At 36.0% G+C, this 27,500-nt stretch overlaps 1 protein-coding gene across 2 annotated transcripts in view; it reads left to right on the top strand.

Annotated features, from left to right (window-relative positions):
* The window catches only part of pbx3a (pre-B-cell leukemia homeobox 3a), a 36,582-nt gene that overhangs the window by 4,470 nt on the left and 4,612 nt on the right, over positions 1–27,500 (top strand). The window contains exons 3-7 of one of the 2 annotated variants that reach the window (XM_043238302.1): positions 22,081–22,322; positions 22,645–22,835; positions 24,476–24,611; positions 26,150–26,179; positions 27,407–27,500. The exon at positions 27,407–27,500 is cut by the window's right edge and continues 72 nt beyond it. In XM_043238302.1, the coding sequence (XP_043094237.1) occupies positions 22,081–22,322; positions 22,645–22,835; positions 24,476–24,611; positions 26,150–26,179; positions 27,407–27,500 (693 nt within the window). The remainder of the gene's footprint in view (positions 1–22,080; positions 22,323–22,644; positions 22,836–24,475; positions 24,612–26,149; positions 26,180–27,406) is intronic. The other variant, XM_043238304.1, reaches the window with a different exon arrangement.

The raw sequence follows: 27,500 nt of genomic DNA, 5'->3' as shown, positions 1-27,500 counted from the left end.
AACCTTTTTCTTAGTAAATTGAACATTAGTTAAGACGTTGGATCAGTAGATATTCTGAAGATTATGCATTACTTCCACACTTTTAAGAATAATGCTTAAAAGGTTTCTTCAAAGCGATGCCAAGAACCATTTTTGGGTTCCACAAAAAAACATTCAGTCAGAGGTTCTTTAAAGAACCGTCCTTACCTTCTTATAATCTGAAGAACCTTCTTTCACCACAAAGAACCGTTGGTGAGACAGAAAGGTTCTTCAGATGTTTAAGGTTCTTTATGGAACTATTTAGATACAAATACTATGAAAGCCGGTGGCCAACATTTTTCACGATATCTTTGTGTGCGTGTTTTCAACAGATGAACGCAAGAATGCTTGTTCTAAACTTCGAGAGAACCTTTCCAGAACATTCTGAAAAATGTAGAGAACACAGCTGAGTTAAGGCGCTGTTCTTGAGGAGAGCTGATTTCATACGTTCCCTCACAAAGCACCGTCGTTTGAAAGAGATGATGAAGTCTGTTGTCAAGACGACCTGAAAGACACTGATTTTGTTCCGTCAGCACGACCTAGCGCTCAGGTTAACTAAATTGAGCTGAAGTATCGCTCCATTCATATTTCATTTCCCTAAAGTAAACTCTACACACCCCACCCGGTGTATTTTAATATTTTACATTTCCCCTGTGACGTGCATGCGATATGAGTGCTATTTGTGATCTGCAGTCACCCATAATTTTTCCACATGGGATAAAAGCCTGAGAGGGAAGGGTCGTATATTTTATAGAGAGCAAATATAACTGGAGTCGGGCCGCTCAAGACATCACGTGTGTGTGACTTTCACACAAGGCCGTTTCCTCTTTTTATCATGCTTCGAGAAGTCGTGTGTGTGTGTGCGTGTGTGTGTGTGTGTGTGTGTGTGTGTGTGTGTGTGTGTGTGTGTGCGTGTGTGTGTGTGTGTGTGTGTGTGTGTGTGTGTGTGTGTGTGTGTGTGTGTGTGTGTGTGTGTGTGTGCATGTCTGTGTGTGTGTGTGTGTGTGCGTGTGCGTGCGTGTGTGTGTGTGTGTGTGCGTGTGTGTGTACTGCGCGTGTGTGTGTGTGTGTGTGTGTGTGTGTGCGTGTGTGTGTGTGTGTGTGTGTGTGTGTGTGTGTGTGTGCATGTGCGTATGTGTGTGTGTGCAGTGTGTGCGTGTGTGCGTGTGTGTGTGTGTGTGTGTGTGTGTGTGTGTGTGTGTGTGTTTTCATTCATAGCAACGCAGGTGTGTTCTTTTTTCTTTTTCTTCTTCTTCTTCCAGGTTCAAAACAGAAATTATGTTCAATCTGTGAAGAATATCCTTCGTTTTGCTTGAATTAAATCTCGGGCCATTTTTATGGCTTATTAAAAATGGATTTTATTGAAAATGCCAGTGCTGTTATATTTGGCTAATCTTCTATTTTTAAGAGAAAACGTTAATATTTGTAAAGTCAGATAGTTATTCGTTTAGACACGTTTTCGACAACTTAAATTCTTGAAATATGAAACTTCAGATTTTTCATCTAAAATAATCTCTTTTCTTTAATCATGCGTCCTTGAAAAAGTGGCCGTGATCACAGATTTGAGCAAAAGTGATAACGTGGGTTTATGATAAGCATCGCAGTTCTTACTTTTTTAGTAAGTATAAAACTTATGTTTTGAGGAAAAGAGGATAAGCTAGTAGTCACCTTATTCGATGAAGATAGTTCAGAACCGTTTCCGAATCAAATCGGATTCACAAATCGCTAATTGCAATGATTGACAGACAGAGAACTGGCTCCATGCTTTCTGATTGGCTGACAGAGCAGAGTCAGAGAGGTGACTTCCCACAATACATATTTCAGGTAGTAGAGCTATATATGCTAGCCCTGAAATAAATAAATAAAATATTAAACATAAAAGCATAGATAGATTTCCTCTTCCGCGCACACGACCCTCGTCAGCGTCCAGCGGATATTTCAGAGCAGAAAAGTGTAGTGCAAAAAGACTGCAGCGAAATGAAAATTTAATCAGCATTTTCTCTGCCTTAACAAGGAAAGTAACCCTCATTTGCTGCTGAGGAGAAGAAGCTGATATTTTATTCATATCCGTTTTGGAGGTTGCTTGGTATATGCCGAGATTAAAAAATAAGGCAAGACGTGGAAGCTTAAAACTCGCTGCAAAGCACAGCAGCCGAAAATCTCATATGTTCTGCAGTTTACGCATTGCTGAATATTATATTGCAATGCATATGCAGTAGGCCTATAACGTATTAGGTATAAGGTAAATGCATTAACCTATGTTATAAAACGCATTTATTATAGATGCGATAGCGTAAACCTTTGTATTTAGAGAATTCCGCACACAGCCTGCATGCAAACATGCAATGTTTCACCGTTAGGACTTATATTTAATACTTGTCCCGCTTCATGCGCAATTTGGATTTTATTTTTAAATTCGAAAAATGAGTTTCGTCATGAGAAACGAAAGTCCCGCCGAAGTTCAGCCCAGTCTTCAAAGGATCTGTAAACATTTGCAGACCTTAAAAGCCGCACACGCATAAAAGTCTTTTCTGTCTGTGTGTCAATATTGTTTATGAATATGATTGAGATCGCCCTGGTTTGTTAAAAGGAGCATCTCATAAATTCTCTGCACCGGGCTTGATTTTCCCACACTTCTTTTCCCTCGCCTTTTATCGTTGCAGCTCTGTTATACTGTTGTTTAGCATGTTTGGTTTATGACTGTCTATCAGCCGTGTCAACAGAGTCTCCTGGGAATCTCATGGTTGGAGTTGATTAGATGAAGTTTAAGGGCTTTTAACTGATATGCATGGTGTCACAACATGATAACATACACTACAGCTAGTACTTATGCTGATATATTGACTAATCTGATGATTATGCCACTATATGAGCATTTTTATGTTTGTTTTAGCAATGATTATAGCTCATGTCTGACACGTTAGCCCAATAAAAAATATTTATTGTAGAGTTGTCAAACGGTTAATCGTGATTCATCTTTTAATCACGGTTAATACGATCGCTAAATTGTTTAAATCACGATTGAAATAGTTTTTGTTTACGTATTGTAATATATAAACACACACATTATATTTAGAAAATATTTTATTTAGTTATATTTTATATTCTTTATAAATATATTTAATACAAACATATTCATAATAAATATATACATGATAAATATATACAGCACACACTCATATAGTATGCAAACAATTTTTTAATAGTTTGACAGCTATAATTTTTGACAATATTGTTGATGTTGTTGTTAAGAACAGCCTTAATGCAAAAATTAAACTATAATTGATCGAATTTACTGAATGCATATTTTTTGTGCATAAAAAAAAAAAAAAAAAAAACATGAACTTTTTTGTCTCACCATAGTTAAAGACAATAGTTTGCATGCATTAACATGGTTTAAATCCATGTTTACATTTTTTGTTTTACTCAAGAATCATAAAAAAAATACATTTTCACCTTTATAGGAATACAATTTAATAGAAATCGGTTTAGCTATAAAACCTTAGGAATACAGATAAGAATATACCGGTTACATTTGGTGTATGTACGTTTATGTTTAGGGTTGCTTCAGATGTATGAAGTGCTATCAGCTACTGAACCGGAGAAAGAGCTCAAAAGCAAATAGATAAAGCGTAATAAAAAAAGCCAAAGGTGTATTTTAGATGCTTTTCTTCTGCTTGTCTGAAACAAAACAAGTCACGGACCTGATAGCCGCAAAAAACTATGTTTTTTCCTTCAGTGCATTGCCTTAAAACAGCAATTTGACATCCGTTTCTCCCCCGAACACATAACTGCAACAAGTGGGACCTGAAAAGCAGACAAGGACACGGGACAGCATGCTATTACACGGCCGCGGTGTCATCAAAGCAGCCTGTGAAGGAGTCTCGCACTCTCCTGTCACGGGGGAAAAAATCAATAGTGCAATCCTCCCCGTTCCCGTCTCGCTGGCGGTAATTGAAATAGAAAATCAAATGAGCGGCGAGCAGATAATTGTTTTATCAATATCCTCCTGCCCGCCCTCCTCGGGTCAGTGGCGCATGATCACCGGGCGCTGGATATGACGAGGACGAAATGTGAAATTGAACAGCTCGGCTCTCGTTTATCAGACCTGACAACTCGGAGTGACCGGCTCAGACTCCCGCTTCAAACATCTTAACATGATAAAATGGCTGCTGTCATCGCGCAGACGGGATCTGAATGCATTCTTGCTCAAACACGTCCTGTAGTTGTACTGTAATGCGACAGATTACGGTAATCAATGGACGCTTGCTTGCGGTCACGTATTTAAAGGGCGATTGTATTGTAGGCTACAGCACATTAAATATGGTTAAAGACATTTGGATCACACAACTATACGACCTCTACTCCTATTACCTTTAATATGCCCAGGAGTCGTTCGTTTTCTGAAAGTTACCGTTTTTTAAAAACATTTTAAACACGTTTTTTAATGTTTGTTTTTCTTTTAACGTTCACTGTAATTTTAACTGTAAAAACAAAGCTGTTAACAGTACTATATACAGGGAAAACAGTAAAACATCTAAACAAAATGAAACGTAAAATTTGTTACCGTTTTTTAAAAACATTAAAAACACGTTTTTAATGTTTGTTTTTATTTTAACGTTCACTGTAATTTTAACTGTAAAAACAAATCTGTTATAACAGTACTATATACAGGGAAAACAGTAAAACATCTAAACAAAATGAAATTTGTGTTAATTTTACAGTAAAATGTTAAATTGCACACTTTTTTAGAAGTAATTAGAACAAATCAGCGTAAAATTTACAGATAAAAACAGATTTTGCCAGAATTTCCTGCATGAAACATTTTGTTTAAAAATAATCTTTTTTTTTTTTATAGTTTTTGTTATCATTTATGTACATTTGGACTTTATCCTGTTGTTTAATGAATGTTTATTGCATTATTTATTAGCAGTGTGCGTTGTTGAATTTATTGGTTTACATTCGAATTGTCTGTAAATTACAGTTTTATACTGTAAAAATTTGTTTTTGACCGTAAATGTGTTTTTTCTGTTTTACAGTATTTTCACTTCATCATTTTGAAAACATTGAATGTTAGTCTCTGAACCAACAAAAAAATAAATAAAATAAATCAATTCTAAGGCTATGTTCACACTTGGTGTCTCTTTAAATCATTTTAACATTAGAAAGCCTGTGGAGCAAACCTTATTTTTAAAAAAACTCCTTAGCGCTTTTGAAAAAAACTCTTTTTTTCTGCCAGCATCTTTTTTCTGCAGCTCAGAGCGTCTTTTCGAGTTGAAAAAAGTTAAATAAAAAAAGAAGCCCTATGTCAAGCGCCCTTTGACGGTTGACCGAAGACCAAGCGAGTCGTTTCCATAACAACAAGAAAAAATGGTCAAGCTGCTGATAGATAAACTGATCGTACTAGTTTCGGAGCCCAAGAATCCCTTCCCCGTGTAATGTCACGCACCAACATACGTTGAATCGACCAAAGTTAACTTCAAAAACCAACGCAAGAGCCAACTTTTTACGTTTTCTTGACATTTCTGCTGCACGCCACGCTAGGCTACTGTTGCAGCTGTTGCTATAGCAACAGAGGATGCTCTCGGCTGCTTTTTTTGTGACAGACGCTGCCAGCGTTTAATTTTTCTAAAATTGCACTCGTCAACTTTTTCTGGTCTGAAAAGACGCCAAGCATGAACGCAGCCTAAGAATGTTTTGCCAACATTCCCCTTATGAAAAGGTTGGTATGACTCTATTTCAAGGTGTGATTGTTACGTTACATCTCCTTAATTTTGTAATTAATTGAGCATAATTACATGCAAGTAACCAAGCAAGCAAGTAGTATAATTACACCGTAACAAGGGCACCTTAGATAGCGTAACCAAAAGCTTTAGTACAGGTTGTTCCATATCTTGGTTAAATGGTAAGTACATTTTGTTTCATGTAAGTACAAGAGCTACTATGAAGTGCTTTTTTTCTAATTAGATAATTCAGTATTATATGACACCTTAATATAAAGTGTTACCAAATATTTGATAAAAATCTTTTAGTGAACAATGTATAAATAAACTTTTAGTGCTAATGTTTTGAGAACATTAACATTATTAAAGACCAGCTAACTTCAAAAAAATAAATATTTACTTTAGATTTTTGCATAAAATAATTTTTGGGGATAATATTGAGGAAAATAAACACAACTTTGCAACATAATATTGAATACAGATAGCGAGCAAATTGAACTTTTATTTTATTTTAATAAAATTGAGAAAATGTTTGTAAACAGGAATGAAGCCCCTTTTTTTTGGCAGAAATCTTTTAACAAGGGCATGATATTGCACATGATGATCCATTCATTTCTTATTTATATTATATATATTTAAGAAAGAAGGAGGACGTTCTGGTATTTAAAAAAATGCAAATCTTCCTCGTGATATTCCAAGAAGTTTTAAATTCTTAAAACACTTAAATCATTTATTGCATATTTTTAACAAAAAAAACTGAAAGGAAATTGTTCTTTAAAATCCAGCGGCAGAAAAAAATGGGGAAAGGCAAGGTTCGTGCGAATACTGATTGAATCGCATTTAATGTAAACAGTGATGGTAAAAATGCCATTCATTTTCCATGATGTTCACTGGAATATATATTATAATTGATACCGTGCTTATGAAAGAGTCACATGCATGACTTACATCAGTTTTGGTTTGGGTAATGAAGAGTAGCAGTAAATCTTTGGCTCACACTAGTGTTTGTTTTAAGATGCTGATGTCTGCTCGACTGCTATAATCGCTCTCCTGTACTCTTGACCCTCTTGAGTGACTGTTATATATCACACACAGTCATAATGAATTAGTCCACTTCACACACGGCATATTTACGTATGATAGATGTCGCTCTGGAGGAACGACCCGTCTTGATTTATGACACCTCACCGAGTGGAGGCGAGAAAGACCAGCCGAGGATGTATGGATGTATGCGGGGGGAAAAAGAAATCTTACCCAAAATCAAACCGAAGCTTTAGGCTGTGCAGCTTTTGCAAAATCTGTTCAAACTTGCCAAACTATCAATTCTGGCTGAGCTGCATTCAATGATTCTCCACTTGTGAGCGCTATCTGGTTTTAAACGTACTTCTGTTGGAGTCGTTTAATCAGATTACGTTTATTAAATATAATATCCAGTGCTTGAAGGCATCTTGCTTTATTAACATGAATGCACAGCTACACTTCAGTATATCTACATTTTAGCAGTCCATGAATAAAAACCCTACTTTGGAAACTAGATTCATATGTAAGGCCTACTCTGCGATCGATAATATCATTAAATATTCTGTTTTACTTGTAAATGCATCATTACAGAAGTTAATGGGTTGTAAACTCCATTCAATATTGACTTTATACCTACAGGTCAGCTGAAAATGGCTTGGCAGTGTTTTGCCATACTTAAAACATGCTCTCATGCCCAAAAAAACAGATTCTGGAGATTTCATGTGTTTATAAAGCAATGGTAAATTGAAATTTTGACTCAAAATTGCGTGCAAATCCTGCAGGAGAAATGAATATCTTTAAGAACCAAACAGTTGTTGTACCCATTGATTTCCATAGTAGGAAAAAATACTATGGATGTCAATGGGGACAACCATTCTTCCAACATCCTCTTTTACAGTATATTCAACATAAGAGAGAAACTTTTTTTCGTGCAATTTTTTCCCCTTTGGTTTTTAGTTGAAAACGAAAGTAGCCTGAAACTCCTATTTTAAACTACAAACAGTGAAGTCTAACTTAAATCTTTTAAGTTAATAACTTTCATTATGGATGCAATCTGATGCAATCAGCGTAACGTCCCCCCACAAAAAAAATATATTTTCCCCCTTTTGTTGCTGTCCAATAGACAAGAAAGTCGGAAATTCTTGAACATAAAGTCTCTAAAATACAAAACTATGAAATATAACTTAAATCTTTTAAGTTAACAGAACTTTCATTTTCAGATGCGATGCAATGGTATTTAACGTAACCTAAGAAAAAGGTTAATTCATTTTTACGTAAAAGTTTTTCTTAGACAAAGCCTGAAAATCTTAACCAAGAATTTGAACAAAAAGCCTGCCTCTAAAATACAAAACAAGTCAACTGAACTTAAATCCTATCAGCTTTCCGTGTCTGAAATGATTGATTGATTTTGATCCGCTAAAGCTATCCTTTTAATAAAAGCATGGTATATTAAGTTCATGCAACCTTTTTTCCATCTCAGGTCCAAATTCACAATTCAGTATTTTCACGGGGACGTTTTAAGAGCACATTGTTATTCAGTCTGTCAAACACGCGCGGTTCATACATTTCAGATGAGGGCAGAGGAGTCAGGTGTGGTTCAAGCGCACACATACCCATTATATGGTGTGTTTGGGCTTTTCAAGCTCTTGTGTGCCAAAACCATTGTGTACGTCTGATCAAAGCCGTACGCTCCACTGGAGACAAGGCACGCAATACTTCACCTTGGCTCTGGTGCTTTTCTTGGCATCACCTAAAAGCAGTCTTTGTTCCTTGTTCTAGATGAAAGAATCAATCCCTGACAGCTACCATACAGGTGAGACAACAACCTAAGAGAAACCAAGATGGTTCGCTTCAGGGACGACGCTGTTTATATTCGCGCTTGCTGCAGAAGTCGAACGCAGAGGGAGTTTTTCGCGCTGAATTTTACAGATAAAAGACGCAAGGAGTTAAAGCGTTCTCGCAAAAGATAATGTTTGCTTTACAACCTGCTGATTTACAAATAATAGTGTTTTTGTAAACAGCATGCCTTCATCTCTGCCCTTCATCGGATCGTTGGAGATGTTTAAATGAATCTTAACTGTAGTATAATATGTTTATGCAATGAAAACGGTGCAGGTTTAATTCTTTTTTCAAGTTCTATTTTTTGCCTCAGACTTTTAATATAACCCATTATTCTCTAAAATGCACAGCTGATTAACCCTTCCCACCCCAGACACAGAATGCTGTACTTCTTCGTCGCCATTCGGATGTTGCATATACAGTACATACAGTAATTATTGCATCGCACATCATGTTTGCAAAAAAAAGACCAGTTCAGGAGATGAACATTTGGAATGACATGCAACAAAAATAAATGTTCCCTAATATCTGACCTCCTTGTAAGAATATCTTCACAATAAGTTCACGTTTGCACAGTGGAAAGCTGTAGTATTGTGAGGGTCCTTGAGAGAACGTCGGAAAAAAAAATCAGAGGAGTCTTGGGAAATCATATCGATCGATAGTTCCTGTTCCAGAAAGATTGCTGCGCACACACTAACGGGCGATGGACGTTCTCAGTGGCCTTCATTTACAGTTTCCATCAATAAATCTTCATGACTAAGCATGAGCGTCAGAGGTGAATTACAGTTCACAGCTTCACGGCCTGACCTTTCCTCCTCGACGTTCACCAGTTCATCCGTTAGCCTTGAGGAAAGGTTTTGAAAAGCGACCATGCGATGCGAGCAGAAAAATGCTGCCTAAAAACTGGCCAAATTGGGTTTCGAGTTGAAGATCCCATTTGTGGGAATGTGCATCGAAATTGGGCAAAACACACAGGAAAGTGACCTGGAATGACAGGAAGTAGAATTTACTGAACTGCAATTTGAGGAAATTTAGTGCAGGTGATGCGTTTTTGTTAGAGTAAAGTACTTTGTTGTTATTTTGAAAAGAAAGAGATGTTCACAATGTATATGTTCATAGTAACTATCATTTATGTCATATATCCTTCTTTATCTAACAAGTTTAAGTGTAAAATAGTTGTATTTTGACAGTTATATCACACAATTTTGATTTTAAAACTTCTGACTTTGCAATTCAGACTTTATATCTCACAGTTTAGATGTTATGGCCTGGTTTCACAAACAGGGCTTAGGCTAAACCAGGATTAGGCCACAGTTCAGTGAGGACATTTAAGTATTTTTTAGAAACTTGCCTTAGACTGGCGTGCATCTTAAGACAAAACGTGTTTCATGATCAGTTAATGCAGATCTCTTTACATTTAGTCTAGGATTAAGCTTAAGCCTTGTCTGTAATTCTGACTACATCTCGTATTTATACTTAATAATACTTAATATCACTTTACAACTCACAGTTCTGACTTTGCATCGTGTAATTCAGACTTTAGAATGTGAAAATTCTTCTCTTTCTGTTTTTCTAGCTGAACATGCAGCAAACGGACGCTTCGCGATTATCAGCTCCTCATCAGCCCGACACTGGAGACTGTGTTTCTTGGATTTATGCTTCCTAAACGGGACATTAACACAACACTTTGAGCGGCACTCTCCTGATTAGCATAATTAACGTGCATTCCGCTGAGAGTCTGCCGTCGTTAACGAGGTATAGCTGGCTAATGAGGCTGAGTGGGTGAGCTTGTATCAGGGATGTGATTGGCTGCTGCGTCCTGATCCATAGACTGTATGAAGGCGAAATTTTATGTGAATAGTAAGAGAGTAGTGATGGGAAGATTGGATCATTTTACTGATTCTTTTATTTTTCGTCATTCATCAAAGTGAAGTAAGTTCAAATTAAGAGATATGAAGTCTGAATTACAAGCGGTAAAGTCAGAATTATGAGTTGTAAAGTCAAAATTGTGTCATATTAAGTATAAATTGCGAGATGTAGTCAGGGTTACAGGCACGGTTTAAGCTTAGACCTAGACTAAATGTAAATCTGAGCTGTTTTAAATGAAAGAAACTTGCACTAACTGATCATAAAACACGCATTTCGTTTGTCTTAAGATGCACAGGAGTAACGCTTTCTTCTAAGGCAAGTTTATATAAAATACTAATCGAACTGCGGCATAATCCTGGTTGAGCCTAAGCCCCGTCTATGAAACCAGGCCATAAAGCTTAAATTGCGAGATATAAAGTCTGAATTGCAAGACATAAAGTCAGAACTGAGAGATATAAAGGCACAATTGCAAGATGTAAAGTCAGAATTGTGAGTTTTAACGTCAAAATTGCGTGATTAAGGCCCATTTTCACACACAGGGCTTAGCCTAAACCAGAATTAGGCCATAATTCAATTAGGACGTTTAAGCAATTTTCATAAACATGCCTTAGAAAAAAGCATTACCGTATGTATCCTAAGACAAAACAAACATGTTTTAAGATCAGTGTTTCTTCAAGTCTCTTTCAGTTGAAACCGCTCAGATGTACATTTAATTAAGTCTAGGCTTAGGTCTAAATCTGTGAAACCGGGGGTTAAGGTTATAATTACAAGATATAATGTCATAATTGTGAGAAATTCTTTATTTCTTTGTCTTTGAAATGACGGTTGGTCCCATAGCGGAACCGGCTTTCAATAATCATGCCATGTGTGTGAATTATTGCATGCAATCTATGATTTGTGCTCTCAGATTGCGTCTGGTATCAGTGTTTGGATTGGCGTGTTCCAGTGAAGCGTGCTTTCCGTGACACAAAATCGTTGCAGTGCTAAGCCTGCTGTTTCTCTCATCAGGCTGCGTTTTGACAACATATAATATCTCTCCAAACCCCTTTGGAAAGGTTTCTGCGGGTCGTTTGCCTGCAGTGATAACAAGCGATCGCACACTTTAGCCATGAAATGACTCCTCAAAGACAAAACGACTTTCAAGGCCAAAACGACTTTCGAATTGATCTGTCGCTATCGACAACATGCCCCGCTGCCTGTGAGCTGGTCATTATTCACGTTGTTTTGCACAGCAGGTCCAAACATCTGAGAAGGCATCGCGAAGCTGGGATTTTTTTCATTTAATACCTGGAAGGAAACAAAGGTTTAGGATTTAGAAACCCACCAATCAAATTTCTGCAACTTTTGCCCAATAAAGAACAAGGACTCTAGGTCACTAAAACAGAGCTATTGATTATTAGTCTTCTATAATCGATGGACAGTTTATTCAGATTTATTCACATTGATGCTGATAACCTATTTTGTGATGAAAAAATCAGAATTGCGCAAACATGCAAACTCTCAATTCTTTTTGCCTCAAAATTTGCAAGAAAAGTTGCATTTATTATTTTTAAATCAAATTTTTTTAGTGTTCAAGAAAACTGGCTTTGCCACTGAATAAAAAAAAAAAACAACACCCAACTATAATGCACTTTAAAATAAAATTAAAATGATTAAGTATTACAATGAATTTAAAAATCGACAATTTTCACTATTAAATTTAGCAGATAATTAGCAAGTAAAGCACTGGAATAAACATGAAATTCTCTATAATTTAGTCTTTTTTATTATTGAAGTGTACCATTTTTTGGCCAATTCTGCAAATTCTGTAGGACTTTCTTATGTTTGCCCAACTTTTCATCAAAGGATCTGAGGCACCATCCCTGCTGTTAAAAACGCTTCTCAGGATGCTGTTCTTGTGAAGAGCTTGAGCGTCTCTGTTCTTCTGTAAATCAGCCGTGACACCCTGACTGCTCTACAGTCTCTTCATGCACTCTAATTAACACACAAACCATCATTGGCCGTGTGTGTATGTCTGCTGCATTAAGTCTGATGCTGTGTTTGGCTGGTGGGAAGCTGACAGTGAGGACGCGGGAACTGCGAGGTTAAGGCCAGCAAATACACTGAAAAATACATTGAAAAGAGCAAAAACAATCTGCTGTTTTTACATCACCCTCTTTCTCACACGTGTGTCATTTTACCAGAATGAAAAGTTGTAACATTACCAGTAAATCCAAATGCAGGCTTTAATAGAGAAGGTATAGACCTGCGTGGAAAGGGGTTAATGTGTCACTACAGAGCTTTTGGGATGTTTTGTTTATTTGGTTGCTATGGTGTTCTAGGTTGTCGCTAGGTTGTCGCTACGTGGTTTCTAGTTGATATGTGGTTTTGGGTGGTTTGGTGTTCTGGTTTGTTTTTTTGGGTGTCTAGGTTGTTGCTATGGATTATGGGCTCTTCAAAAAGTATTTCTAACTGGTTGCTATGGTGTTTTGGCATTTGTTTTTTTTTGGCATTGGTTTTGCTGTTTGGTTCTAGGGAGCTCTGGGTTGTTTCTAGGATGTTGATATGGGGTGTTCTAGGTTGTTTCTATGGCATTGCTGTGGGGTTGCTATGGTGTTCTAGGTTGTCGCTAGGTTGTCGCTACGTGGTTTCTAGTTGATATGTGGTTTTGGGTGGTTTGGTGTTCTGGTTTGTTTTTTTGGGTGTCTAGGTTGTTGCTATGGATTATGGGCTCTTCAAAAAGTATTTCTAACTGGTTGCTATGGTGTTTTGGCATTTGTTTTTTTTGGCATTGGTTTTGCTGTTTGGTTCTAGGGAGCTCTGGGTTGTTTCTAGGATGTTGATATGGGGTGTTCTAGGTTGTTTCTATGGCATTGCTGTGGGGTTGCTATGGTGTTCTAGGTTGTCGCTAGGGTGTCGCTACGTGGTTTCTAGTTGATATGTGGTTTTGGGTGGATTGGTGTTCTGGTTTTTTTTTTTGGTGTCTAGGTTGTTGCTACGTATTATGGGCTCTTCGAAAAGTATTTCTAACTGGTTGCTATGGTGTTTTGGCATGTTATGTGGTTGCTATGGAGATGTGGCTTGTTTGTAGGGTTTTGCTATTTGGTTCTAGGGAGCTCTGGGTTGTTTCTAGGATGTTGATATGGGGTGTTCTAGGTTGTTGTTGCTATGGTGTTGTGTGATTTGTTTCTAGGGTTATGCTGTGGGGTTCTAGAGTGTGTTCTAAGGTGTTGATATGTGGTTGCTATGGTGCTTTTGCTTGTTTCTATGGTGTTCAATGTTGTTTCTAAGGTGTTTCTTATGTGCTTTGTAGAGTGTTGCTGCGTGGGTGATAGTAGGGTATTTTGATTGGTTGCTGTGGTGTTCTGGGTTGTTTCTAGGGTGTTGCTATGTGGTTGCAGGGAGTTCTGGGTAGCTACTGAGCGTCGAGATTGCTAAGGTGTTCTAGGGTGTTGCTATGTCCTGCCAAAGATTTGTATAAAATGACTACCCTTTTAGTTTGAGCAATAGTAATATGCTTGACTGACAGTCAAAAATAAATGCATAGAATTAATTGATATACAAGCAGCTCAAATTTCAGTTCGAACTGAATATAAATGATCACTTTTGCATTCGATTGACAGATGCTTTACACTTCGGGAAGGAGAAGACATGCATTGTGATGTAAATTCACACGCTTCCAAGCGTCTCTGAGAGCTTAACCACGGTGTGTCGTGTGTGGAAACCAGCAGTAGCCATTTTCCCGTTGATTTGTGATGAGCTTATGTGAGAATAATTAATGCCAATTATCTCTTAATTACAGTGATTAGAGCTGCAGCTGTAGGATCCTCATCTTGTAGTGAAGAGAGAAACTGATGCGCTTTAAACGGTTAAATTCACACAAAGTGTGTGTGTGTGTGTGTGTGTGTGTGTGTCAATATTGGATATCGCTAAAATATGAAACACTGATTATTATTAAATAACCTCAGCTCATGAAAGTCATTCACTTTTTTACATTAAATATAAATCATGTTATTTCAGTACTCACAGGGCACCAAAAGTTTTAAAAGTGAATTAATTACTTGGTTAATAATGTTTCAAAACAGTTGAATAAATACCGATGAACTCTGAAGCTTGGTCTGGACAGCAACTGCCCAATTTTAAACCAAACCTCTAATAAATACCTAATAAATAATACACTCTAAAAAAAAAGGTACAAAAGCTGTCACTGGGGCGGTACCATTTCAAAAGGTGCACTTTTGTACCTATTAGGTTCAAATATGTACACTTTAAGTACTAAAATGGACCATATAGGTACAAACATGTCCCTTTTAAAATGACACTGCCCCAGTGACAGCTTTATTCCCTTTAGTTCTGATAAATAAAGGTGTATAATAATAATAATAATAATAATAATAATACATTTTGTCCTTTTATCTTTCACAGTTTTTAGCATATTTAAAACATTAAAGCAAAACTAAAAAAGATATTATAAAAACTAGTTTTTAGAGAATAAATCAGGAAATTATTTAAAAATTAATTTAACAAACATAGATAGATAGACTGATAAACAAATTTGTTCAAATGCAATTTAAGAAATATATTGTTCTTTCTCAGTTAAATAGTTTTTCTAACTAACTAAATGAACAACTAATAAATACATTTGTAATATTTAGCTGTTTTTGAGCCAGACACACAAACACTTGTCACACGACACATCTGAATGTACTTTTATGGAAGTGGATATTTAGTTTTTCTTCTGTTAAGAGCCTCAAAGAAAACGTGTAATATTATTAAAAGATTCGATTTAACTGACCCGGCAAACTCTCAGTGATTAGTTTTCTCAGAAAAGCTCTTCGCACCGGCCTTGTAAACACAAATTTGTTTCCTGGCAGAGCCTGTGATTTTGTCGACTTCTTACTCTGGGTTTGCCGCAGGATTCGTTAATATAGCCGGTGTTTGGCAGCAGCAATTAAAGCTTTAATCTGAGTGTATTTTCGAGCTGTATTCATCCAAATTAGCCAGTATGACTGAAAGACTAATTAGAATACAAATTCTAATTAGCAAATTATGAAGCTTAAACCCACACAAGCATGTTTTAGCAACAAAGTGTGAATAAATCAGGACAAGGCAGCCATACTGCTCTCTAGAAAACCGCATTAAATGCCTGAAACTACCCAGCAGGCGTCTATTTTCTGACATAAGAAGGTTTAACGGTAAAAAAACGCTCATTTTATTTCAGTTGCCGTTGGTATAAGCCAACTTATTTTCGATCCCGGTGCTAATTAGGAGCAGAAGAGCAGGCTGTGGCTTTGAGAAGATTTTCTGAGCAAGAGAGAACGCCGTCTATTAGAGTCTTTATATATCAAATATGCATTTCGGCGATTGGTTTTGCTCTGTGAAGAAATCCAAAACCACCCACTGCTCCCTCCAGCTGTACAGTAACTCGGGTTTAAAACTCTTATTTAAAACTGTCATTGCTCAGCGATGAGACCGGCTTTGAGCGTTTCACTGAGCAGATTAAATTAGACTTGTAAATGTGGGGTTGTGAAGATTTCAGAGCTCTGGATTATATTTATTTTAGAGAGAGACCCCGCTCGTGAAGGCTTATGCAAGTTAGTCGTCTCGTGATTTATTTCAGGGGGTCTGTTAAAGGAATAATTCAGCCCAAAATCAAAAGCCTATCATTTACTCACCCTCGTGTCATTCCAGGCCCCTGCGTGGCTTGCTTTCTTTGTTTAGCAGAAAGTCCTGGCTTGTTTTTCCTACAGCGAAAGTGAATAAGAACCGATGTCGATATCCAAAAATAACAAAAAAGCTAGAGCAGGATTAACTTTGAAATCAGAAATCACGAAGAAGCGCAGAAATGGCAAGCAGCACATTAAATCAAGCATGGCGTTTTAAAGCAGAAAGAATGAAATAGTATTTTCTAGTAAAACACAGTCCAATAATCGGCATTTATAAATTGCGTAAGTATTCTTTTCTAGTCTGAGGACTGATAAATATTTTATTGAATTGACTGAAAACCTGAAAATCCATATTTAAAGAGATTTAAAAGCTATAACATTTTTGGTTTGTTGGTTTGTTCTAGCATTAACATTAGTTCCACAGAAACCTATGGAATTGCTTCAGAAGATATTAATTAAAGCACACAAGTCCTCATTTTTTCACAACTCCCGATTTTAGAGCTCACTGCATTGGAAGAATAAAATGGGGTAACACGTTATCCTAAGGTTACACGTGTGCAATAACAATAAATTATGCATAATTACTGTACGTGCAAGTAACCCTAACCATACACTGTAAAACAAAAACAGCAGTAAAATTTGGTTTTAACTTAAATTTACAGTTAAATGCTGTAATTTTATTAACTGATATAATGTTAATATACCAACCTATTAAAGCACTGAAATCTGTTTTGTACCTTTTAAATACACTGATAACCACCAAATGCAGGTGTTGATGAGAAAGTCACGTGATGAACCAAAGCCCATCACAAACACCATCATGGTGAGAGTCATTGAACTGAAATATGCAATAAAAATTAATTTACGACATTAGATGTCGCATACAACCCTAATTATCATAACTGATAAGAAGAAACGTAATTATTTCAAAGAAAAAACATCAAATTCAAATGCAGTGCATTGCAGTTTACAGTTTTTCTCTGTAATTTTTACTGGAACTTACCATTAACCATTTAACAGGTTTTTACCGTAATTTTTACAGTATACGGTAAGCACATGTAGTTAATTAATATTACTCAGTACTTAAATATAGAATTACAATGTAACAGCGACATCTTAAAATAAAGCGTATTTTAAATTGGTTTGGAGAGTAAAAGATGACAGAATGGACTTGTTTTTTTAGTTCAACCTGTCATCCATCCTGTACACGCATCGTTAAATTCCTATTGTTTTAAACCTAAACTGAAATCAAAAGCAAAAATATATAAATAGTCTTTGCTTTGGCCCAGCGTAGCACCGCAGGAATGTCTCTTCAAAACTCTCCGACCGAAAAACATTTCAGAGAAATATGTCTCACCACAACATCAAATCCCAGACGCTGATGTATTCCTGACAAGCCCAGGCAACTTCCAAGAGTGATTAAAGATGATTATCGGAAGTCTTTGTTTGACTAATCCAGATTAATGGCATTGAAGGATTAATGCACTTGTGCTTGAACTCATGTGACTCGTCGGAGCTTCCAGCAGTCAGTAGATCCTGCAAAAAGGACATAAACGTCACAAAAGGAGAACGAAGGTCAAGGATTTCTGGGGTTTATTCTGTAAGATCTCTCCAGACCTGCCCAATCTACACAAAACCTGCCATTCGTCTCTTCATATACAGCATTTTAATACAGTGTGATTAAAAAAAACTCCCCCCACCCTCATTTCCATCAAAATAATTGTAATTCATTTCAGTTTCTTTTTTTTTAATTGCACAAGATTTAACTTCAATTTTAAATCAGTTTAACTTCAGTTCAGACTTGAGCTTCCAATTTAATTATGCTTAAAAAATTTTTTTTTTACCTATAACCCACAGCCAACCATTCATTTTACATAAACAGGTTATTCTGGACCCTGATGAGTGAGTTAATAAATAAACGGATACAGATATATATATATATATATATATTCATGCATCAGTAGCACAAATGAGAGCAGGATGAGTTACAAAGTTGTATATTTAGCCTAAAGGGTTTGTTAAAATTGCTAACATCATGTATGAGCATTATTAGCATACTAATTATATGCACAAATAAGAACAAAATTGTCATTTTCAGTCTTAAAATCTAAAAGGCTGCTAATGAATTTGTAATTAAATGTGAAAAATGCAGAACCAATTAAAAGGGAACCCTCAATTAATTTTGACAAATCACATTTTCAGTTTATCCTGTAGGAGCTTATTTGCTGTTTACATGTTTATTATCTGATGCTTTTAGGATTGGTAACAATTTGTAATAATACGGTAAAATACGGTTCTAGATTTGACGATCGACCTAAACGAGACACTAAAATAAAGTATGCAATCAGAGAGCGTGCATGCACGTTTAATGCATGGATCACTGTACAGTTCTCGTGCACAGAAAATGTTTTTTCCCAAACAAGCGGACAATATCAGACGGCATCGGTCTGTGTGTAGAGCCTGGTGTGAGGTGTCAGGTGCAGGAGTGAAATTATCAGCCGCTTCAGCAGCACACAGCTGTTTACTCCCAATCAGACCTCAGTCTGTCATCAACATCTAGTCACACAGACAAACAGAGGACCAGGACCACCTTTATGTCTGATAACACAGCTTACTCTGTATTTAAAGTAGAGTCCAGTGCGCTTTTATTTCACTTACTTGCATTTGCATTTCATTAGTGTTTGATACACACACACACACACAGACATATATATATATATATATATATATATATATATATATATATATATATATATATATATAAATATATATGAAATGCCATTATCCTAAGTTTTTAGAACGTTTTACTCACAATAATTCACAATACTTAATACTTTTAACTTAATACAATACTTTTACTCACAATAAACACAATAATTAATACGCGCCCTTATTCTTTTATTTATTCAATCAAGTCAAAATAAGCGTTGCATAAATGTTTACATACCGGATGACAATGTCATTTTACTATAACCAAATTTTGCCATTTTATTTTCCCAAACTCCCAAAAAAGAAAAACTTTACTCACATTTAATGTGCTTCTTATGGGCGTAAAATCACTTTTGTGAATTTCTTTTGATGCAAAGAAATATCTTTGACCCACATACATACATATGCATACACATGCACGCGTACACACACACACACACACATATATGTATATATATATATACACACAACACATGTCAGCACAAATTTAGTTTGGATGTGTGTTCTTGTGATTAATTGATTTGGCAGCAATAGCATGGGAGGGGGTGAAAAAGTAATATGTAAACTTGAATGTAGATCTGACATGCATGTATTTATGCCTACATATAATAGGATTAAAAATGTATGCGCCCAGTTTAGCATCGACATGGTGAAAATATTTAATTCTGATCATTGATGGAATGACAGCACGTCTCCTCTTATTATACCACGACTGAACCATGAGACGCCACCGTAGATGTTTTCTATGGACACATATAGGAATGATTCGATCTATATCCAGCACCTCCCTGTCGATCCCGTTCCCGTTCAGTCACCGCTAACTAATTAGACGTCTGCTTCAACTGAGAGCCGCTGTCTGAGAGACGCACGTGACGAGATGCGCTCTGTGCTGAATTAGCATTTCTGTGCCTGAGGTCTGAATAGGGAATGTGGCTACCTTTACTGTTTTGTCGCCATTAAAAAATGAAAGCGGCACCAAAGAAAAGAAACGGAGATGAAACGGAAGTGAGATTAAGAGCAGAGCAGGGCTAATGTTCGTACGTTCCTGCTTTCTCTCATATTCACTTCCATCTTGAATTTGTTTGCCTTTGTCTGCTGTGCTTTAAATGTCATCTTGCATTGACCTCATGAATACTGTGTGTGTGTGTGTGTGTGTTTCTGGAGGGCAGTGTGTGTGTGTGTGTGTGTGTGTGGATCTCATTCTAGTCGTTCTGAGCAGCTGTGGTGTGTTTACAATCTTGTCCTCGGGTTTTCGTCTTCAGAATCACCTAAAACTGCAGGACAAAGGCACTCAATGTTTCCTCAGCAGAGAGTTTGATTCCTCAGTATCCTAAAGCTCATGAGAAAAACTGATCAAATGATCTACATCTAGTAGACTATAGAGCTAAACAAAAAAATGCTGCAGCTCAGATTACCTTACCCTGCGTGAATGTGTTGAAAAATGGTTATTGAGACTATCGGTTGCAAGTTGAATATTTATGTTTTTGAATTGCATGTAAAATTCATGCAACATTACCTAATAAACTTGAAATGAAATGGGATGCGTATTTGTCAGTCATGCATACATAAAATAAAATTTCTGAACTCAAAAATACCCAAATAATAAAAATAATACCTGTTTATTATTTGATTTCAAACTGTATTACATGTTTTCAAAATGCATTGTTTGGAATCAGCATAAATATGTTTGTGAAAACAGCTAATTTTTTTCAGTTATGGAGTGGCTACCTGCCGAACATGTAATAATCAATACTGTATGAGATTGAAACAGAAATGTTAACTGTTCTCTTATTTATGACTGATAAATAGGCTCCACACTCAGTTTATGCTCAATGAAAAGGATTAATTTTATGCAATTCAATTACATATACCTATAAATAACTCGTAGACAGTAAGAAAGCACAACGTGAATGATTAGAGGAGAAGTGGGACTATTACTTTAATCAGATGCACCATTTTCACCCGAAAACAGAAAACAGGTAACCAAAAACATCCCACAGATGCTAATGAAACATAAGCAGAGTTATAAAAATAACATAAAATAAAATAGAAATTAAAAGATATCAGCGAAGTTCAAATGCAGGATGACAAAAGCATAAAAAGAAAATGAAATCAGCACAGCGTATCTGCATTTAGCATGACCTCCTTTGTATACATGCATGCATAAATTACATTGCATTTTTGTCCTGCGTCCGTTCTGCTGACTGCAAAATCAAAAATCAAACGTGAAGTGCCAAAAAAGTCTTTGGTGTGGAATTAAAGGAGGCCGCTGAAGCACATCTTAACGGCTGGCGGCGCTTTCCTTCACCCACCTCAGTGAAGAGAGCTGCCACTGTCAATCATTCTCTTGTAGCTGCGCTGGCACAAACACACCTCGACCTCTGATAAACAGCGTGTCATGGCAGACTAGTGAGGACGTGAGGGGCTTGCAGTTCTGCGGTGGGCCTGTCTAGTCGCTTGTGCGGTGTGGAGCGATAAGAAGAAATAACCGGCTATCTGAAACCTGCTTTGGGAGGTCCAGGTGTTCAAGAAATTCACTTTACATGTCTGAATGGGTTTTTACACTAGCTCTGCCTCACGTCTGTTTGTCTTGGTCTAATCTTATTTATGCATATATATATATATATATATATATATATATATATATATATAATATATATATATATATATATAACATATATACACAAAAAATAGATACACACACACACACACACACACACACACACACACACATATATGTTCAGATTACTGTGCGTATTTATTACACACATACAGTATAAATTTATAAAACATTTACATGTGTTTACATGTATATATTTATATTCATGTAAGCTTTAATACATAAATATATTTCATATAGAAATACAACATATTTTTCTTGAATATATGCATGCATGGTGTGTGTATTTGTATATAGATATTAAATATACACACTAAACAAAGATATTATATACACAAAACATTTTTTTTGGATGTGATTAATCCTTGAACAGCACTAATATATATATATATATATATATATATATATATATATATATATATATATATATATATATATATATATAGCAGTCAACATTTAAGTGTATGAAAAAGTTAATCAAAGTTGTCCTAAGACAAGAACAGGTATAATGTATATGATACTTCTAAAGCCTTTATGTTTAGAAGATAATAAAAGAATATAATAATAGAAGATAACAAAAATAACAAAATAATAGGATATAGTTCTTATCTATTGCATGGCTATATTTAAATGTCAGGTCTCAGTATCCGAGGCAGTCAAGATGAAGATCCTCCAGATCCTCAGCTCATGCGTCTGGATAACATGCTGCTGGCAGAGGGCGTGTCTGGACCGGAAAAAGGGGGCGGGGCAGCGGCGGTTGCTGCGGCAACAGCAGCAGTGGGCGTGGGAGCTGATAACTCCATCGAGCACTCGGACTACAGAGCCAAACTCAGCCAGATCAGACAGATCTACCACACCGAGCTGGAGAAATACGAGCAGGTCTGTATCAGAAAAATGAGCATTGGTAAAATCAATCGGATCAATTCAATTTTTTTGTTTTTTATCTAATATTTATTCTAATATATCTTAATTATCTTTATTTAAAATAACAAAAATGTTTTAAAGTTACTTTAATAATTTATTGCCACTTATTGTCACTTTTTTATGCAGTTTTAAGTCATTTGCATTCAAACCTTTTCATTCAATATTTCCATTTTAATTTATTTCAGCCTAATTTCAGTTAACAAGCACGCTTTAGCACTATCAGTTTTAGTTTCATGACTATGCACGATCAGTTATGAGCAGTTTGATTGGTCCGCAGGCGTGCAATGAGTTCACTACACACGTGATGAACCTGCTGAGAGAACAGTCTCGGACCCGACCCATCTCGCCCAAAGAGATCGAGCGCATGGTCAACATCATCCACCGCAAGTTCAGCTCCATCCAGATGCAGCTGAAGCAGAGCACCTGCGAGGCCGTCATGATCCTCAGGTCCCGCTTCCTCGACGCCAGGTCAGGAACACACTCCAAGACGTCTTGCCGAAATGTGTTTTTAGTACCATTTACTTATGGGCCTGGTTTAACGAAACTAGGTCTTTCAGTTCAATTAGGATATAATGACACTGACGTATTTTAAGATATTTTTTCAGTTTAAACATGCATTTTAAGCCTCGTATTTGAACATTTTAACATTTAACACATGCATTTTGCCAGATATATCTATAATACACCTCATTTGAATAGAAATGGTGCTCAGTATTACTTATATATCATCATAGCTTTTAGTTTTGATGTTCTGAATTTCAGTTCTTTTTGTGTTTTTTTTTTCACATTTTCAGATATATCTATAAATTAATTAGAATAATAATTATAAATCATTATATATTATTTATTTTTAATTATTTATTTATTTAATTTTTTTTTTTTCAGCTTTATAGTTTAATTTGTAGTGATTATAAATTATTCTTATTTATTTTTTTTTTTAATATTTATAGCTTTGTTTTTCCCCCAGTACTTTAATTTATTTATTTTTGCCCCAGTACTTTAATTTATGCATTTTTTGCAGCTTATGCATTTTGCCCGTGTATTTTTCTGCTCACGTGAATAAGGCGGCATCTATGCATCACACCTCACGTAGACAGATGTGGTGTAGATAATGGTCAGTTAAGTCGGATTTCAGGTGGTTAACGAATAAGCCCCAGATTTCTGCTCTAAAATACGATGCTCAGAACCTCACTTTGCCCCAGAGAGAGACTGTCCTGCTAATAACGCACTGCGGCTAGCTTTAGATAAAACAGGCATTTTTTAATAAAGAATAATTGTCTGTGTTTTTACACATGTAGGTGTTTTTGCGAGTGTGGGTTTGATATGCTGCGAGCGAGGCGTGTGTGAACGAGTGGGTGATGTGGTAATATTTTAAGGTCTTGCGAGTGTTTTTCTTAAACTGGCAGAAGGAAATTTGCCAATTAGTGCCGGTTGGCTCGCAAGGGCACGAGTTACTTAAATCAGAGAGTAAATTATGCATAAACCTGCTCATCAGAAAGTTATTCAGCCGATGGAACGCAAATGAAGCAGACGGCGATTGGTGGGCTCGGTGATGACATCATACAGAGAGAGCGAGCGATTGGCTGCTGCGGTCCGACTGAACCGTCTCATTGTTTTAAGCTAATAAGTGCCCAAAAATCAACTTTTACGCTGTTTATAGGATATAACCTGATTTGGCGAGCTGTAATATACCTAATAATATATATATATACGTGCAATAATTTATACTAGGTATAGTTATTGCTTGCATATTGCGCAATATAGTGTAAAGAAATGTTTTTATTTTGGATGCAATTATTAATTACAAGACACCACAAGAAAAAAAAAGCTTATGCATAAAAATATGCAAAAAACCAAGTTATTTCAAAGGGAAAAACAGGACTATTGTTCTGTCGGCAGAGTTCTTTCTCATTTTAACCATAAGCACGCTTGATTTAGACCCTAAGCAAGGCTCAATATTTTTTCATCAGCTTATTGATTTAGATATTCGAATCGGAAAATGATGTGGACGAAAGCTGCTTTGTTGCTAGGCGATGTCGCTAGTGGAAACACGCGCTCTTAGTGATGCTGAAACGGTCGAGGATCCATCCATTGCTCTTTCTCTGCAGGAGGAAAAGACGTAACTTCAGCAAGCAGGCGACGGAGATCCTCAACGAGTATTTCTACTCTCACCTCAGTAACCCGTATCCCAGCGAGGAGGCCAAAGAGGAGCTGGCCAAGAAGTGCGCCATCACCGTGTCGCAGGTCAGTCCAGATCTCAGACCAGACTTTATTCACTAAATAACTAACAAATTTGCTAGAGGTGGTCTGTGACACTGTGAAGGTGCAGAGAATGCGTCTCAACGTGAGTGTGAAGCCATTTATTTGGATTTTTTTGGATCCTGGAAGTATTTTTCCCGTTGATTGTCTTTTATAGAGATTTCAGAAAGTGTCTCATCGGAGCTCAAATAGAGTTTGGTAGAAAAGGCTCACGACGTCACGGGATTTGTTTCGTAAAAACCGCGTGCAAAACTCGATGGACAGAGGGAGGGTCTGCTTTGAAGAATTGCGAACAACTGAATCAGTCGACTGTTAACACGATTCGTTTTTCTTGCTGCAATGCTGCAGTTTCCCATATTCACTGACGTTAAGTAGATACCTAGTTAATCTCAGCCTTAGTCCACACACCTCTAAACAAGTTAATGATAGTTGCAAGTAAACTACTAGATAAACTAGTTAGTCAGATAATTCAAGTCATAAAGTCTATTTCTGATAAAATGAACTGTACAGTAGTTGCATGAGTCTGGTAGACAGTTTTATTTTAACATTATTTATATATATATATATATATATATATATATATATATATATAATCATTATTATATATATAACTTAATATAATAACTATAATATTTTGGTGTTTTTAATTAGCTTTTTTGGTTTAAAGTTTAGTTATTTATGCACTCGTGCTTTTTTTTTATTTTTTTTTTTTTTTTCATTTAAATATTTATTTTTAAATGAATTTATTTATTAGTTTGAATTAATTTTAGAGACTGATATGTGCTAGATTTTGTTTTTATTCTGTATTTTAAATTAATTTTTACTTATGTCTTTCATTATGATTGCTCATTATTTAACTATTATATTTTATTATTGTCCCTTTTTATTAGTTTAAAGTCATTTTAGTACTTATTTATGCATCACTTATTTATTTATATATATTATAAGTTATATATATATAAGTTAGTTTTTATTTTATTTAAGACTTATTTTAATGAACTCAGTAAAAACAACCTATAAAAGTTATACCTACAAAAACTACAAACACAACCATCCTTACAGCAATTACCGCTTTTATAGTTTTTATAGGAAACTTATGTACTTATGTACAATATGTACTGTAAAAAAAGATATATATTTCAAAGTGAAACAGATTATTTTAATTATTAATATAATATATGAATATATTTAATATATTTTAATTGCATGAACATATAATTTTCTGCTTCACAATTTCAACACATTAGCTTCCTTTCCTTTTTCGGAGATTCTATTCAAACAGTTTCAAAGTAAATACGACACCGTTTTTTTTCTCAGTGCTGAATGAATAACAACCTCAGAGCTGATTGAAGCTCAAGTCCAAGTCCTCACACACACACACACACACACAAGTCACTCCGAAGGGCATTTATACTTCCAGAACCACACATTATGAATATTCAGCCTGTTTTCTGTTTGTGTAACGGGTGGGTGTGTACAGGAAGGAGTTACTGTAAAAAAGCCCCTTCTTTTTGTGCCCTCAGGGGAAGGGAAGCACCATCACTGTGTCACAGGTATGTCACTAAACATTCGTCCGTCCGCTGTGTTGTCTGTCGATGTCGGTTGCAGTGGCAGCCGTGTCTCTGTGTGCTCAACAACAATCGATGCATCATACAGTCATTCTCCGGCAGCCGGAATTATTCTTTACGGCCGTAAGACACACACACACACACACACACACTCAGCCAAGCGTGCATACATCTCCTCGGCGCTGCAGACAGTTACACGCACTCGGACGGTGTCTTCCGGCTGTCTTTTATTGGATCCTGAGATTATGACATCAGCGAGGCGTTTTTATAGCTCTGCTTGAACTATTCCGCCTCCCATTGGCAGTTTAAGGCCTGTTTGGAGATATTTTATGAAGGAGCCGTTGCTCGGGGTGGATGTAATTTTAATATGTCTGGGTTTGTGGCAACGTTAATGTTCTTTTGCAAAAGGTTGGTCCATTTACAATGTCTTACAAATGTGCGAGAATAACAGTGGCTGTGAAACACGTAAAAATGCATGCATTTTTCCAAGAAGACAGGAGCGATTGGCTTGCAGCACATATTTCAGCGGAGTTCACGATTTATATGAAAGGGTGTTTTTTTTTCTTTGACTTAAGGGGGTGTGAATAATTAAAATAATGTCACCACGCATCCTACATTTATTGAGTTAAATTTTTTATTTATTATGTGTATTATAACACACATACATGACATTCATTCACATTTCCTTTCTCTCTTTTGTTTTTATTATGGAAAGAAAATGTGGTTCATTTTAAATAAAATAACTCCACAGTACAAAAATAGTAATGATCCAGCTCAGAATAGTTTTTTTATTTACCATAAATATTTTGTAACATCTTTAAATGTATATTATAATATTTTTTATAATAATTCTCATGAGATTTAACATTTCCCTCACCCTCTTACTTTTTCAAAATCAGGTTAAATAAAATTTAAAATAAATTCTCTTTATGCAAATACATCGTTTATTCATTAAAATTTTTAGGTCAAAACATTTATCATATATACATATTTTATATAATATTTCCTAACGAAATTAATTTCTTCAAACGTGGTTCATTTAACTAAAATAATGTTAAAAAATAAAAGTATCGTTGGTCTTTTGAGCGGCTCGCTTGTCTTTATAAAATATCATTTCTTTTTTTTTGTCCATTTTTGGGTAAAAATAAATGTTTCATAAGTGTAATATAATATATTTCATAATATTTCCTCATTTGCCTCTCTCTCCTTCAGGTTTCGAACTGGTTCGGTAATAAACGTATCCGCTATAAGAAGAACATCGGTAAATTCCAGGAAGAAGCCAATCTGTACGCAGCGAAGACGGCGG

Source organism: Puntigrus tetrazona, chromosome 5 (assembly GCF_018831695.1).
Source record: "Puntigrus tetrazona isolate hp1 chromosome 5, ASM1883169v1, whole genome shotgun sequence".
NCBI classification, from domain to species: domain Eukaryota; kingdom Metazoa; phylum Chordata; class Actinopteri; order Cypriniformes; family Cyprinidae; genus Puntigrus; species Puntigrus tetrazona.
This window is presented reverse-complemented; position numbering and strand designations above follow the sequence as displayed.